The 16,217-nt window shown below is 41.4% G+C and overlaps 1 protein-coding gene across 1 annotated transcript; it reads right to left on the bottom strand.

Annotated features, from left to right (window-relative positions):
• Nucleotides 1-2,901: 2,901 nt before the first annotated feature.
• On the bottom strand, nucleotides 2,902-15,976 carry LOC145864028 (uncharacterized). The gene is made up of 2 exons (XM_082968931.1): nucleotides 15,403-15,976; nucleotides 2,902-5,913 (listed from the first exon to the last, which is right to left on the bottom strand). Exons 1-2 carry the CDS (start codon nucleotides 15,743-15,745, stop codon nucleotides 4,862-4,864), a joined length of 1,395 nt encoding a protein of 464 aa, XP_082825057.1. The 5' UTR covers nucleotides 15,746-15,976; the 3' UTR covers nucleotides 2,902-4,861.
• Nucleotides 15,977-16,217: the final 241 nt, after the last annotated feature.

Below are 16,217 nucleotides of genomic sequence, written 5' to 3'. Positions count from 1 at the left end.
CAGTACATGTGTAAAGGGTGTTGAGGGATAATTCCAGTGCAGTACATGTGTAAAGGGTGTTGAGGGATAATTCCAGTACAGTACATGTGTAAAGGGTGTTGAGGGATAATTCCAGTGCACTGTTGACTGGAGACTTAAAATGCTGAAAACGGGTCACTAATGACAACATGGCTGCTTGTTAAAGAAGAGCTGGGGAGAGAGAGAGAGAGAGAGAGAGAGAACCATATCCATTGCACATGGACCGTAAGAAGTCTTGAATGTATTGAAATGCCTGGGCTCGCAGGGGATGTGTTAATTCATAACCCATCATTTATACCTGTTAGTTCATAACCCATCATTTATACCTGTTAATTCATAACCCATCATTTATACCTGTTAATTCATAACCCATCACTTATACCTGTTAATTCATAACCCATCATTTATACCTTTTGCTTGAAAGGGGCGGTTCAAGTCGGCTGGCACGCTACCTTACTCAGCAGGAACTAATGGGGATCCATAATAAACCCCAGGAAGAGTAGCTGTTGCCTTGGCAGGAACTAATGGGGATCCATAATAAACCCCAGGAAGAGTAGCTGTTGCCTTGGCAGGAACTAATGGGGATCCATAATAAATACAAATACTTGTATCAATATATTTGTCTCTCTTTACTCTTGGATTCGAAAATGTCCTTCTGGAAGGTTCTCCCATCTCCACAGAGGAACTCTGGAGCTCTGTCAGAGTGAACATCGGGTTCTTGTTCACCTCCTGACCAAGGCCCTTCTCCCCCTATTTCTCAGTTTGGCCGGGTGTCCAGCTCTAGGAAGAGTCTTGGTGGTTCCAAACTTCTTCCATTTAAGAATGATGGAGGCCTCTGTGTTCTTGGGGACCTTCAATGCCGAAGACATTTTTTGGTACCCTTCCCCAGATCAGCTCAAACTGAAATGGTCCACCCACACAGACAGCGTGGTGAAGAAGGTGCAGCAGCGCCTCTTCAACCTTAGGAGGCTGAAGAAATTCGGCTTGTTACCAAAAACACTCACAAACTTTTACAGATGCACAATTGAGAGCATCCTGTCGGGCTGTATCACCGCCTGGTACGGCAGCTGCTCCGCCCATAACCGGAAGGCTCTCCAGAGGGTAGTGAGGTCTGCACAACGCATCACCGGGTGCAAACTACCTGCTCTCCAGGACACCTACACCACCCAATGTCACAGGAAGGCCAAAAAGATCATCAAGGACAACAACCACCCGAGCCACTGCCTGTTCACCCCGCTATCATCCAGAAGGTGATGTCAGTACAGGTGCATCAAAGCTGGGACCGAGAGACTGAAAAACAGCTTCTATCTCAAGGACATCAGACTGTTAAACAGCCATCACTAACATTGAGTGGCTGCTGCCAACATACTGACTCAACTCCAGCCACTTTAATAATGGAAAAATTGATGTAATCTATTTATCACTAGCCACTTTATATTATATAATGTTTACTTACCTTACATTACTCATCTCATATGTATATACTGTACTCTATACCATCTACTGCATCTTGCCTATGCCACTAGAACACACCTCCATCTCCATTAACTACATCACACCTGTCCAGACCCACTAGAACACACCTCCATCTCCATTAACTACATCACACCTGTCCAGACCCACTAGAACACACCTCCATCTCCATTAACTACATCACACCTGTCCAGACCCACTAGAACACACCTCCATCTCCATTAACTACATCACACCTGTCCAGACCCACTAGAACACACCTCCATCTCCATTAACTACATCACACCTGCCCAGACCCACTAGAACACACCTCCATCTCCATTAACTACATCACACCTGCCCAGACCCACTAGAACACACCTCCATCTCCATTAACTACATCACACCTGCCAGTCCCACTAGAACACACCTCCATCTCCATTAACTACATCACACCTGCCCAGACCCACTAGAACACACCTCCATCTCCATTAACTACATCACACCTGCCAGACCCACTAGAACACACCTCCATCTCCATTAACTACATCACACCTGTCCACTAGAACACACCTCCATTAACTACATCACACCTGTCCAGACCCACTAGAACACACCCCCATCTCCATTAACTACATCACACCTGTCCACTAGAACACACCTCCATCTCCATTAACTACATCACACCTGTCCAGACCCACTAGAACACACCTCCATCTCCAGCTCCTGCATCCTCCCACATGGCCTCAAACTGCACCATTTTATTTCTCTCTGTCGCCCAGAACTTTACAATTTTAGATAATAAAGCATTTGACCTTTCTATTGCATTAGCAATGGAGGATTGGTTGATTTCCAGTATCCCTCTACACATGTACTGCACTGGAATTATCCCTCTACACCCTTGTAGAGTCTACACCCTTTACACATGTACTGCACTGGAATTATCCCATTAGCTGGTAGAAACTTGCTGTTTTTTTTATTGGGCCATCAAAGCTGTCTCAGTAATTTGTGTGATTGGTTACATTTCAGTCACATGTGCATAACGGAAAGGTGGTGTCTGATGTCTGCAGGTCAATGCAGCTGAGAAATATGATCCTTGTAATTATTCTCTGTGAATATCAGCAGTGGGAATGATTGTGAAATATGATCCTTGTAATTATTCTCGGTTAGGGAATAATATGTCATGTTTTACTCGTACCTCAGCCAGCATTGTGAATGGTTAGGAAATAATATGTCATGTTTTACTCGTACCTCAGCCAGCATTGTGAATGGTTAGGAAATAATATGTTATGTTTTACTCGTACCTCAGCCAGCATTGTGAATGGTTAGGAAATAATATGTCATGTTTTACTCGTACCTCAGCCAGCATTGTGAATGGTTATGAAATAATATGTCATGTTTTACTCGTACCTCAGCCAGCATTGTGAATGGTTAGGAAATAATATGTCATGTTTAATATTATATTTAGTACACAACAAACAGAAGACTAACAACTGAAATACTAATGAGCACCTTAAGGAAATGTCATTGATTCAAATATTAATTGGATGCAATATCCAACCCAAAATCTTGTTTTTTAGGAAGGTCTCTGAAAGACACTATGGGGGTGTCCACTGAAAGTTGACTAGTAACAATAACTTGGACCTAAAAGACACCCACCATGAGACCCACTAAATCTGCCCAAGAAGAGGCAAACAAAAGAAAAACCCACACCAAACTTAAAGACAGGAAGCAAACCAAAAACGTGGCGCAACTAAAGGTGTTGACTCTCCACATGTATCAAGACAACTGGAGCACTGGGCCAGACACTCTTAAATAGAACCTGGACCAGCTCAGGTGAAACACCTTCCCACTAACGAGATGGACAAGCCAGCACAGGTGTAACACACACTGACTAACGAGGTGACACCAATCAGTGCGTCCTACGTGCTAACGAGCTATTAGCTAGACGTGCTAACGGAGCTAGACGTGCTAACGGTGCTAGACGTGCTAACGGAGCTAGACGTGCTAACGAGCTAGACGTGCTAAAGTCCAACCTCAAAACATAAATGGAAAAACAAAGCCTGTAACACCTTCCCCCTTAAGACAACAAATATATCCTATGCTTTTGTTGGACAAGTTTGCCCACCACCAAAAGAAAACTTCCATTTCATATTACAATCAACTACAAAGCTTCACCTTCTACAATATAAACATGGTGTCTACTGGCTGTCAACAATTAAAAACAAGAAAAACATTTTTTTAAATAATAATGTACAACAGTATTATTTTTCTCTCCTTTTTCTTTCTATAGAATCCTAAAACTCACTAGCTTCTAGAACTCTCGTCCCCTTGGAATGAGCCCAAACAAAACTCATCTCCAATACAGGAAAAAGGTGCAGTGAAAATAAATTGTGATCCATAACAAAGCAATGGCTAAACAAAACTTTTTAACTGCCCACCCTTGAGACTATCAGCAACCAAGTTGTCCTTACCACGGACATGTCTGATTTCAAGAGGAAACTCCTGCAATATCCGTAGTAACTTTCCACCTCACTGCAGAGCTTCTCTCTCTTCTCAGGGTTCACTCGATAGGCATGTTGTTGGATCGGGACCAGTCCCCAATGTCATGCTCTAGTACATTTGGGTTGGCACATCTGAGAATGAACCCTGATATTCTAAAAGCAGGGCAACAATGTCAATATAATTGTACCAAAAATTGTCAGTTGGTTGCATCAATAATTATCATTACTAAATGTTACATGAATTGTAAATATGAAATATTTGATTGCATAGTCTTATTTTCAATGTCTTTTCAATGACATTTTGCTAGGTGGGATAGCCCTAATGTCAAAACACAGTTTTAACATGTCCAAATCTAAACATAAAATGTGCTATATACACAAACATCTGCCACAATAATCATATTACTTGTATTTTTTTAAACAAGCACCTTATAAACTGCACAAGCACCAAAAACGCTGTTGTTTTGACAAGTAGCAATAAATCACTGATATCGATTAGGGGGGAAATCAGGTTGTGCGAGAGGAGGGAGATGAGGTTGAACGTCCTGTTAAAACTAACAGCTCATAAACCACCAGTGTGTACATCACTGGTTAGAAGACAATTTGTAGAAAACAGATCACTACATTTTGAAGTGTTACATTGCGATTCAAGTGGGTCACCAACGTGGTAAGTGGAACACAAGTCTTTTTGTTAGTCACTCTGTTAAATCACATAAATAGTTCTCTTTCAATTCAGAGCCTGGATTTTTCCCCTGAGGCTAATATCCACATCACGCTGAAATCAATTGAATGGGACAAACCTTTAGGGTTCTACATTGTGAAATACCTTAAAATACTCCTGCTACAATGTTAAAAACATTCTATATTGTGAAATGTTTTCATTGATATCATGAAATAACTCCATGTATTTTCTGATGTTTGATCAGAGATCTTTTATCAAAGTATCTCTTGTCACACTGATCACAGCTATAGGGTTTCTCTCCTGTGTGTGCTCTCTTGTGTAGAGTCAGAGAGCCAGATCGAGAAAAACTCTTCCCACATTGACCACAGCTATAAGGTTTCTCTCCTGTGTGTGTTCTCTGGTGCACTGTCAGCTCTCCAGATTGACCAAAACTCTTCCCACATTGACCACAGCTATAAGGTTTCTCTCCTGTGTGTGTTCTCTGGTGCACTGTCAGCTCTCCAGATCGACCAAAACTCTTCCCACATCGATCACAGCTGTAAGTTCTCTCTCCTGTATGTATTCTCTGGTGTGATACTAGATGGCCAGATTGACCAAAACTCTTCCCACATTGATCACAGCTATAAGGTTTCTCTCCTGTGTGTGTTCTCTGGTGTAGAGTCAGAGTGCTAGATGTAGTAAAACTCTTCCCACATTGACCACAGCTATAAGGTTTCTCTCCTGTGTGTGTTCTCTTGTGTAGAGTCAGAGAGCCAGATCGACCAAAACTCTTCCCACATTGACCACAGCTATAAGATTTCTCTCCTGTGTGTGTTCTCTGGTGTCGAGTCAGAGAGCCAGATTGACCAAAACTCTTCCCACATTGATCACAGCTATAAGGTTTCTCTTCTGTATGTATTCTCTGGTGTTGAGTCAGAGAGCCAGATTGACCAAAACTCTTCCCACATTGATCACAGCTATAAGGTTTCTCGCCTGTGTGTATTCTCTGGTGCACTGTCAGCTTTTCAGATCGACCAAAACTCTTCCCACATTGATCACAGCTATAAGATTTCTCTCCTGTGTGTGTTCTCTGATGAATTTTAATGCCTGATGAGGTGAATCTCTTCCCACAGTCAGAGCAGCAGTGAGTTCTCTTCCCTGTGGATCTCTGAAGGTGTTTATTGAGGTGTTTTGATCTGGAGAGACTCTTCTCTGCCTCTTCAGCATCACGAGGTTGTTGAGGCTCCCCAGAGGATCCACGATAGTTAAGTATCTCTCCTGTGTGAACAACAAAGTCAGACAGATGATTAAAGGCCCACAACAGCGGTAATCCACTGTAAAAGGTGATGCCAACAGCTAGCCTTGATGTTATACAACAATTGAAGTCTGTAATGAATGTTAAAATTATTTGACAATTGTCTTAACTTCTCATGGGCAGGGGGCAGTATTTTGATGTCCGGATGAAAGGCGTGCCCGTAGTAAACTTCCTGCTACTCAGGCTCAGAAGGTAGGATATGCATATTATTAGTAGATTTGGATAGAAAACACTCTGCAGTTTCTAAAACTGTTTGAATGATGTCTGTGAGTATAACAGAACTCATATGGCAGGCAAAAACCTGAGAAAAATCCAACCAGGAAGTGTGGAAATCTGAGGTTTGTAGTTTTTCAAGTGATTGCCTATACAGTATACAGTGACTTAGGGTTCATTTTGCACTTCCTAAGGCTTCCACTAGATGTCAACAGTCTTTAGAACGTTGTTTCATGCTTCTACTGTGAATAGGGAGAGAATATGAGCTCCTGGAAGTAGATGAGTGAGAGAATGACATGAGTTCAGTGGCGCGCACTCCCGTGAGAGTCAGCTGTGTTCCTTTTCTTTTTTGAAGACATTGGAATTGTCCGGTTGGAATATTACTGAAGATTTATGTTAAAAACATCCTAAAGATTGATGCTATACATTGTTTGACATGTTTCTACAAACGTAAATATAACTTTTTTTGACTTTTCGTCGTGACATTTTGCACGCGCTTCCTGCATTTGGAGTACTGGACTAAACGCGAGAACAAAAAGGAGGTATTTGGACATAAATGGACTTTATCGAACAAAACGAACATTTATTCTGGAACTGGGATTCCTGGGAGTGCATTCCGATGAAGATCATCAAAGGTAAGTGAATATTTATTTATTTTTGTCATTTCTGTTGACTCAAATGGCGGGTATCTGCAAGGCTTGTTTTGATATCTGAGCGCTGTACTCAGATTATTGCAAAATTTGCTTTAGCCGTAAAGCTTTTTTGAAATCTGACACAGCAGTTGCATTAACCTCTCTTGGGTAGGGGGCAGTATTTTCACGGCCGGACGAAAAACGTACCCAAATTAAACGGCCTGCTACTCGGGCCCAGGAACTAGAATATGCATATTATTAGTAGATTTGGATAGAAAACACTCTAAAGTTTCTAAAACTGTTTGAATGGTGTCTGTGAGTATAACAGAACTCATATGGCAGGCCAAAACCTGAGAAGATTCTATACAGGAAGTGCCCTGTCTGACAATTTGTTCTCCTTCTAGGGCATCTCTATCAGAAATACAGCATCTCTGCTGTAACGTGACATTTTCTAAGGCTTTCATTGGCTCTCAGAAGGCGCCAGAAAGTGGAATGAGAGCTCTCCAGTCTCTGGGCGAAAAACAGCAGGAGTTTTTGTGACACTGGAGCGCGCGTGCACGAGACGACTCCATTTTTTTCTTTGTGTTTGAACGAATACAACGTCGCCCGGTTGGAATATTATCGCTATTTTACGAGAAAAATAGCATAAAAGTTGATTTTAAACAGCGTTTGACATGTTTCGAAGTACGGTAATGGAATATTTTGACATTTTTTGTCACGAAATGCGCCGGCGCGTCACCCTTCGGATAGTGACTTGAACGCACGAATAAAACTGAGCTATTTGGATATAACTATGGATTATTTCGAACCAAAACAACATTTGTTGTTGAAGTAGAAGTCCTGGGAGTGTATTCTGACGAAGAACAGCAAAGGTAATCCAATTTTTCTTATAGTAAATCAAAAGTTTGGTGAGGGCCAAACTTGGTGGGTGTCAAATTAGCTAGCCGTGATGGCCGGGCTATGTACTCAGAATATTGCAAAATGTGCTTTCATCGAAAAGCTATTTTAAAATCTGACACTGTGATTGCATAAAGGAGTTCTGTATCTATAATTCTTAAAATAATTTATGTTTTTTGTCAATGTTTATCGTGAGTAATTTAGTAAATTCACCGGAAGTTTGCGGTGGGTATGCTAGTTCTGAACATCACATGCTAATGTAAAAAGCTGTTTTTTGATATAAATATGAACTTGATTGAACAAAACATGCATGTATTGTATAACATAATGTCCTAGGAGTGTCATCTGATGACGATAATCAAAGGTTAGTGCTGCATTTAGCTGTGGTTTTGGTTTTTGTGACATATATGCTTGCTTTGAAAATGGCTGTGTGATTATTTTTGGGAGGGTACTCTCTGGACATAATCTAATGTTTTGCTTTCGCTGTAAAGCCTTTTTGAAATCGTAACAATGTGGTTGGATTAACGAGAGTCTTATCTTTCAAATGGTGTAAAATAGTAATATGTTTGAGAAATTGAAGTTATAGTATTTTTAAGGTTTTGTATTTCGCGCCACGGTCTTCCACTGGCTGTTGAATAGAGTGGGACGCTCACATCCCATAGAAGTTAACATGCATGAAACCAAGGCTTTTACGGTTACAGAAGTCAACAAATGAGAGCGCCTGGGGACACACAGGGCCTGGGTTAACCTCTACATCACCCGAGGAACAGAGGAGTAGGATGAGGGTACGGCTAAAGGCTATCAGAATTGGTCGTCTAGTGCGTTGTGAACAGAGAATAAAAGGAGCAGATTTCTGGGCGTGGTAGGATAGATTCAAGGCATAAGGTACAGACAGGGGTATGGTAGGGTGCGGGTACAGTGGAGGTAAACCTAGGCATTGAGTTACGATAAGAAAGGTTGCATCTCTGGAGGAGGTGGGACAAAAGAGTTCTCCGAGGCATGTTGAGTGGGACTAGGGGCTCCGCAGTAAAATAAAACAATGATAACTACCCTAAACAACAGTATACAAGGCATATTGACATTAGAGAGACAAAGCAATCACAGGTGTTGATCGGGAGAGCTAGCTAAGACAACAACGGGTAAGACAACAGGTAATCAGCTAAGACAACAACAGGTAAAATGGCGATGAATGGGCAGAGGGGATCAGTTAACTACATACAGGGCCTGAGTTCGAGGCTGGGGTCGACAGATAAACAAAATAAACAAAATGGAGACCCGTGATTAATGAACAATCCAGCAGGCATCAGCTATGTAGCCAAGTGATCATAGGGTCCAGTGAACAGGAATATATGAAACAGGGAAGCCGTTAGGTAGTCGTTACTACGCTAGCCGGGAGATGCGCCTGGCTCGAGGCTAACTAGTGCTAGCTTCGGGACAAGGGCATCACCGACGTCTGGCAAAGGCCGGTTGAGGGCACATCTGACGGAATTGCGTCGGCAGACCTTGCTAGCCGGGAGATGCACCTGGCTCAAGGCTAACTGGTGCTAGCTTCAGGACAAGGGTGTTAGCCACTATAGCCACTCCGGTGCAAAGTTCCAGAGCTTACGGCAGGAATCCAGTGATGTAGTGGCTTCTAGTCGTCTTAGTGAAGAGTCTGGGAGGCATCAGCTGTGTAGCCGAGTGATCATAGGGTCCACTGAGCAGGCGGGGAGATGGGCCTGGCCCAAGGCTAGCTTTGGGGCTGGGTCACTCGGTGGCAGCTAGCTAGCTGTGATTATCCGGTGTAATGGTCCAGAGCTTGCGGCAGGAATACAGTGATCTAGTGGAGAAAAACAGTCCGATATGCTCAGGGTTGATATCGCGCTGTGCAGACTGGCAGGTATTATCCAGGCAAAAAGCGGCTGGTGTCTGAGCTAAAAAGGTAAAGCGGTGGCTAAAAACGGGGGACTAGTACGGAAGAAAAAAAAAATGTATGAAAAAGAATGCATTCACTACTGTAAGTCGCTCTGGATAAGAGCGTCTGCTAAATGACTAAAATGTAAAAATGACTAAATAGCTAGTAGCTGGTTAGCTTCTGATGGCTAGGTTCTGATGGAGGTTCTAGCTATAAGGTCTAAAAAAAAATAGCAGATCCGTATCACATTGGGTGAGGCGGATTTCCGGAAGGTATATTTAATTTAAACATGGAAAAAGAGATTGAAATATTTTGCAATATATACGTAAAAAAACATAACATTTACAACAACAATCACGTCATACTGCTACGCCATCTTGGATTAAAAAACATTGGATATAGCAAACTCTGAAATGATTTAGTATTTCTGTGCCCACAAACTGTTTTCCCAGCGTAACATAAGGAGTCTCCTTCTCTCCAATCCTTACATCTTCTGGGTCGACAGGAAGAGGGTAACAGGATACTAAACCCTTATTACTCCCTTCAGGGGATCTGACCTGACCTCCTGACCGCAACCCCTACTTCGCCTAATCCACAGATGTCCAGCCGCTTCCCCTAAAGCAAACCTGTGATCTCCTCCCGTCCACCCAGCACATTCCACAGCCACTGTCTTTCTACAGATCTCACTCCTTTATATACTCTGCGTCTGATCTCTCATGTCTTTAATATCTTAATGTTCAAAGTTTTGCCCGAATCCAACAATAATCATAAAGTTACACTCCCTTTCAGTCAGTCAACTTCGGTACAACATACTATGGGGAAATACAATCATTCCCCATGCCGACCCAAACAGACATTAAATGAAACGGCCCCTGGCAGACCACCCAGACCTTACCCCGCAAGACACGTCAGTTTTGTCAATTTATTAATTGTCTTTTGTTTGAAACACTCCTGTCAATGTTGAGTAAAGTCGCACACATAATTATGCATATAGAAGTAGGACGAGTCTACCTGGCCTGTGTGCAAATGTAGGCCTATAAATGTGCCCATTTGGGGATGTCTGATAGTATTTCTGATTGTCTTAATGCACCACCACTAATGAGTTGTGGAGCTTCTCAAAGCAAATGTTTCTTCACCTCAAACAGCAAGTGCACCTCAGCCACGCTCAAGGTCCTAAACGATATCTTAACCGCCATCGATAAGAAACAATACTGCAGCCATATTCATTGACCTGGCCAAGGCTTTCGACTCTGTCAATCACCACATCCTCATCGGCAGACTGAATAGCCTTGGTTTCTCAAATGATTGCCTCGCCTGGTTCACCAACTACTTCTCTGATAGAGTTCAGTGTGTCAAATCGGAGGGCCTGTTGTCCGGGCCTCTGGCAGTCTCTATGGGGGTGCCACAGGGTTCAATTCTTGGGCCGACCCTCTTCTCTGTATACATCAATGATGTCGCTCTTGCTGCTGGTGAGTCTCTGATCCACCGCTACGCAGACGACACCATTCTGTATAGTTCTGGCCATTCTTTGGACACTGTGTTAACAACCCTCCAGACGAGCTTCAATGCCATACAACTCTCCTTCTGTGGCCTCCAACTGCTCTTAAATACAAGTAAAACTAAATGCATGCTCTTCAACCGATCGCTGCCTGCACCTGCCCGCCCGTCCAGTATCACTACTCTGGACGGTTCTGACTTAGAATATGTGGACAACTACAAATACCTAGGTGTCTGGTTAGACTGTAAACTCTCCATCCAGACTCACATCATACATCTCCAATCCAAAGTTAAATCTAGAATTGGCTTCCTATTTCGCAACAAAGCATCTTTCACTCACGCTACCAAACATACCCTCATAAAACTGACCATCCTACCGATCCTCGACTTCGGCGATGTCATTTACAAAATAGCCTCCAATACCCTACTCAATAAATTGGATGCAGTCTATCACAGTGCCATCCGTTTTGTCACCAAAGCCCCATATATTACCCACCACTGCGACCTGTACGCTCTCGTTGGCTGGCCCTTGATTCATACTCGTCGCCAAACCCACTGGCTCCAGGTCATCTACAAGACCCTGCTAGGTAAAGTTCCCCCTTATCTCAGCTCGCTGGTCACCATAGCAGCATCCATCTGTAGCACGCGCTCCAGCAGGTATATCTCCGGTCACCCCCAAAGCCAATTCCCCCTTCGGCCGCCTCTCGTTCAAGTTCTCTGCTGCCAATGACTGGAACGAACTACAAAAATCTCTGAAACTGGAAACACTTATCTCCCTCACTAGCTTTAAGCACCAACTGTCAGAGCAGCTCACAGATTACTGCACCTGTACATAGCCCATCTATAATTTAGCCCAAACAACTACCTCTTCCCCTACTGTATTTATTTATTTTATTTTGCTCGTTTGCACCCCATTCTTTCTATTTCTACTTTTCACTTTCTTCCACTGCAAATCTACTATTCCAGTGTTTTACTTGCTATATTGTATTTACTTCGCCACCATGGCCTTTTTTGCCTTTACCTCCCTTATCTCACCTTATTTGCTCACTTTGTATATAGACTTATTTTTCTACCATATTATTGACTGTATGTTTGTTTTACTCCATGTGTAACTCTGTTGTTGTATGTGTCAAACTGCTTTGCTTTATCTTGGCCAGGTCGCAATTGTAAATGAGAACTTGTTCTCAACTAGCCTACCTGCTTAAATAAAGGTGAAAAAAAAAAAAAGAAGCAAAGTCTAAACCAAATCAATTGCTTATGACAATAGTTCCTCAAAGTATTTTCATAAAATATTTCCACTTGGCATGAAAGGGAAAAATGTAACGCTCTTATCCAGTGGAAATGTAAAAAAATACCTGATTACTTCTTATCCTTTGCACAAATAGCCGACAGCTGTGTCTGTCCCAAACTCACTGGAGTAGGAAACTGAGGGCCTAGAATATTTTATACAGGAGGACCCAGTTGATAGTTGATACAATGTTTCAAGTTTGTTGTAGACAGGCCATGTGCAGCCAATGTGATTTCTAGGTTATTTTTTTTATTTTTTTTTTTTAAATCAGGATATTTTCTACCTGCAAGCTGCAAGGTTTATATTTGTTATGTAGGCAATTTTTTTACATAGTTGGCAATGGCAATAAAAGTTACTTTTAGATTTGTATAATTTTCATTTTGATTTAGATAGAATGTAGATTAATCACAGACAATAATTTTGAGATACTATTATAAATTAAATGAAACTGTTCCAGTAAAATGTGAATATGAAAATCATAACTGGCCCGCAGATCGGTAGAAATGGTAAGATACATTATCACTCTAAACAGAAAAGTTTGACGACCGCTGGTGTAGTTAATTACTGAAAACTTCAGGAGCACAACGGCAGAATTTACAAAGTCCAGCAGCAGGAGGAGGGAAGAGTTTTTCTCGGTTTTATTGATGACTGGCTCCCTCAAGTAACTTGTGTATCTGTAATTATTTAACCAAACAGCATGCTTAACTTCTTTGGGAACAGGGATGGTATTGAGTAGCTTGGATGAATAAGGTGCCCTATGTAAACTGCCTGTTACTCAGGCCCAGAAGCTAGGACATGTATATATTGGATAGAAAACACTCTAAAGTTTCCAAAACTGTTAAAATAATGTCTGTGAGTATAACAGAACTCGTATGGCAGGCAAAAACCTGAGAAAAATCCAACCAGGAAGTGGGAATTCTGAAGTTTGTAGTTTAAGCCTATGTATAACACTTGTATCTTTCAATGTTTATGATGAGTATTTCTGTAATTTGATTTGGCTCTCTGCAATTTCACCGGATGTTTTTGAGACAATGCATTACTGAACATAACGCGCCAATTTAAACTGAGGTTTTTGGGTATAAAGATTAACTTTATCGAACAAAACAAACATGTTACACAATACATGGAGTCCTGGGAGTGCAACCAGATGAAGATCAAAGGTCAGTGATTAATTTAAAAGCTATTTCTGATTTTTGTGACTCCTCTCCTTGGCTGGAAAATGTCTGTATGGCTTTTTGTGGTTAGGCGGTGTCCTAACATAATCGCATGGTATGCTTTCGCCGTAAAGCCTTTTTGAAATCTGACACCTTGGCTGGATTAACAACAAGTTAAGCTTTATTTTGATGTATTGCACTTGTGATTTCATGAAAGTTTAATATTTATAGTAATTTCATTTGAATTTGGCGCTCTGCCATTACACCGGATGTTGGCCAATGCTAACGTCCCACCTATCTTAAAGCATTAGACAAGTTACGTACATACAGTTGATTTTATTAAAACACATGGAGCGATTGATAGAAAGAACAGATAACTCTTGGTTGACCAAGATTTATTTTAGTTGGGGACAGCACTAGAACATGATTTTGGGGCTCCCGAGTGGCAAAGCGGTCTAAGACATTTTATCTCTGTGCTTGCAGCGTCACTACAGGCTGTATCACAACCGGACGTGATTGGGAGTCCCATAGGGTGGCGCACAATTGGCCCAGCGTCGTCCGGCGGTAGGCCATCATTGGAAATAAGAATTTGTTCTTAATCTTAACTGACTTGCCTAGTTAAATAAAGGTTACATTTAAATAAATAAAAGTGTTTTTTGACAAACCGTTTTTCACAAATCCATCACGGGACCAACTTTGAGAAGGGTTTAAAACAAAGGTTTCAAACCAATTCATGAACGTTATTGAATCTAGGTATGTTTCGCCTTTCATGTATTGGCATGAAAAAAAATTGGCTGAATATTATACAATGACTTATCAACAGCTGTAATAATTTGCCCCCCACAGGAAATCTACACTGGTAATTATAGAATATACCATATAGCCTAGAAACCTGGTTAAACTATCATTAGGACATCAGGGATGAATTCTAGAATATACTATATAGCCTAGAAACCTGGTTAAACTATCATTATGACATCAGGGATGAATTCTAGAATATACTATATATCCTAGAAACCTGGTTAAACTATCATTATGACATCATGGATGAATTCTACAATATACTATATAGCCTAGAAACCTGGTTAAACTATCATTATGACATCATGGATGAAATCTAGAATATACTATATAGCCTAGAAACCTGGTTAAACTATCATTATGACATCATGGATAAATTCTAGAATATACTATATAGCCTAGAAACCTGGTTAAACTATCATTATGACATCATGGATGAATTTTAGAATATACTATATCGCCTAGAAACCTGGTTAAACTATCATTATGACATCATGGATGAATTCTAGAATATACTATATATCCTTGAAATCTGTTTAAAACAATAATTTTGACCTCATGGATGGCCAGTCTGTATTTATCGTGAAGTGAATTCAGGGGATAGCCCTGAGCTTAACTCAAAGTTGGGTCCAGCGACTGTCAAGTCAACACCTTATAACTGTTATGCCAAGAAGTCTGAACTTCTAGACGGGGTAGCTAGGTGTTGGGTTACGGTTTCTACAATAGCTTTCTCTATGAATTTGAGAGTGGTTACATTTCTCCTTCCCCCATCCCTCAGCTGTTTACCAAACCAAGTCTCTGGGCAGCCATTTTGTTGCTGTTTAAAAAAAAACACACATCAATCAACCAATCTGCAGTTCAAACACTGTTTTGGTAATAAGATGATGGGGTTGGAGAAATGTAACTACTTTCAAATTCATAGACAGACCTATGGATGCAAGGACTGACCATCCATGATATCAACATTATAGTTTTAACCATGTTGAGGCTATACAGTGTTGATTTACATTGTTTCTAAACATTGGAGTAAAAAAAGGTTATTTAGGGTTCTGATGGGGTACAACAACAGTACTTACTAGTGTTACTCAGTGAACGGTTTCTCAAAACCATCTTACGGCTAAGTTCATCGTTGGATGTCTTAAGATGCGTTTGAGAAATCGAGCCCAGAAATCCAGTTTCCTCCTTTTGGGATGTGACAGTCATCTCCCCATCCTCCTCTTTCTCTTCCTCCTCCTCTTTCACTCTGAACGCGTCTTCCTCTTCTTCTTTCACTGTAACAGCCTCACCCTCTACTTCATGTTTTACTGAGACATCCTCTTCTTCCTCCTCTTCTTTCACGACAACGTTCAGCCACAGTCCATCTTTCTCCGTCGAGCTAACACCCTCTTCTTTAGCAGGAGAGTAGCTCAGTGAACTCATGGTCGGGGATGTTAGCTAGGCTAATGCTAACTTATCCAGCCCGCTAGCTGACCAATAACAACAACACCGTAAATATGAAATTAAATCTGATAACTAACTAGACGACAGTAGTGGGTTTTAAACACAGTGGCTAATATACACGAATGCGTCTAAAGAGCTTTATTGGTTCGGCTATTTTGTCTAGCAAGCTACCGAGGTGGCTGACTAACTGTTGCTGCTGTTGAAAGAAGAGTTTCGTCCACTAGATTATACGTCACACCAACAGCCTTACCTTAAATTCCCAGACCGCCATCTGCTCACTGGAGTGGGTAACGCAGTTGAGTAAAATGTTTATTTTTTATTTTCAGACAAAAAGTTAAAGGGTAGGAATCATTGACGACGCTAGTCCTAAAATATTAATTAGCCCCCCTAAATAAATCAAAATCAGTCAATATATTTTTTCTGTGATTTATTTTTTTCGTCAACCATTCCA

Source organism: Salmo salar, chromosome 02 (genome assembly GCF_965601325.2).
Source record: "Salmo salar chromosome 02, fSalSal1, whole genome shotgun sequence".
Lineage (NCBI taxonomy): Eukaryota > Metazoa > Chordata > Actinopteri > Salmoniformes > Salmonidae > Salmo > Salmo salar.
Note: the sequence above shows the minus strand (reverse complement) of the source record. Positions and strands in the feature narration are given on the sequence as shown.

Coding starts and splice junctions, on each gene's coding strand:
- LOC145864028 (XM_082968931.1), bottom strand. CDS start 15,745: ATGAGTTCACTGAGCTACTCTCCTGCTAAAGAAGAGGGTGTTAGCTCG. Junction 5,914..15,402: donor CCGTTCACTGAGTAACACTA/GTAAGTACTGTT, acceptor TTGTTCACACAG/GAGAGATACTTAACTATCGT.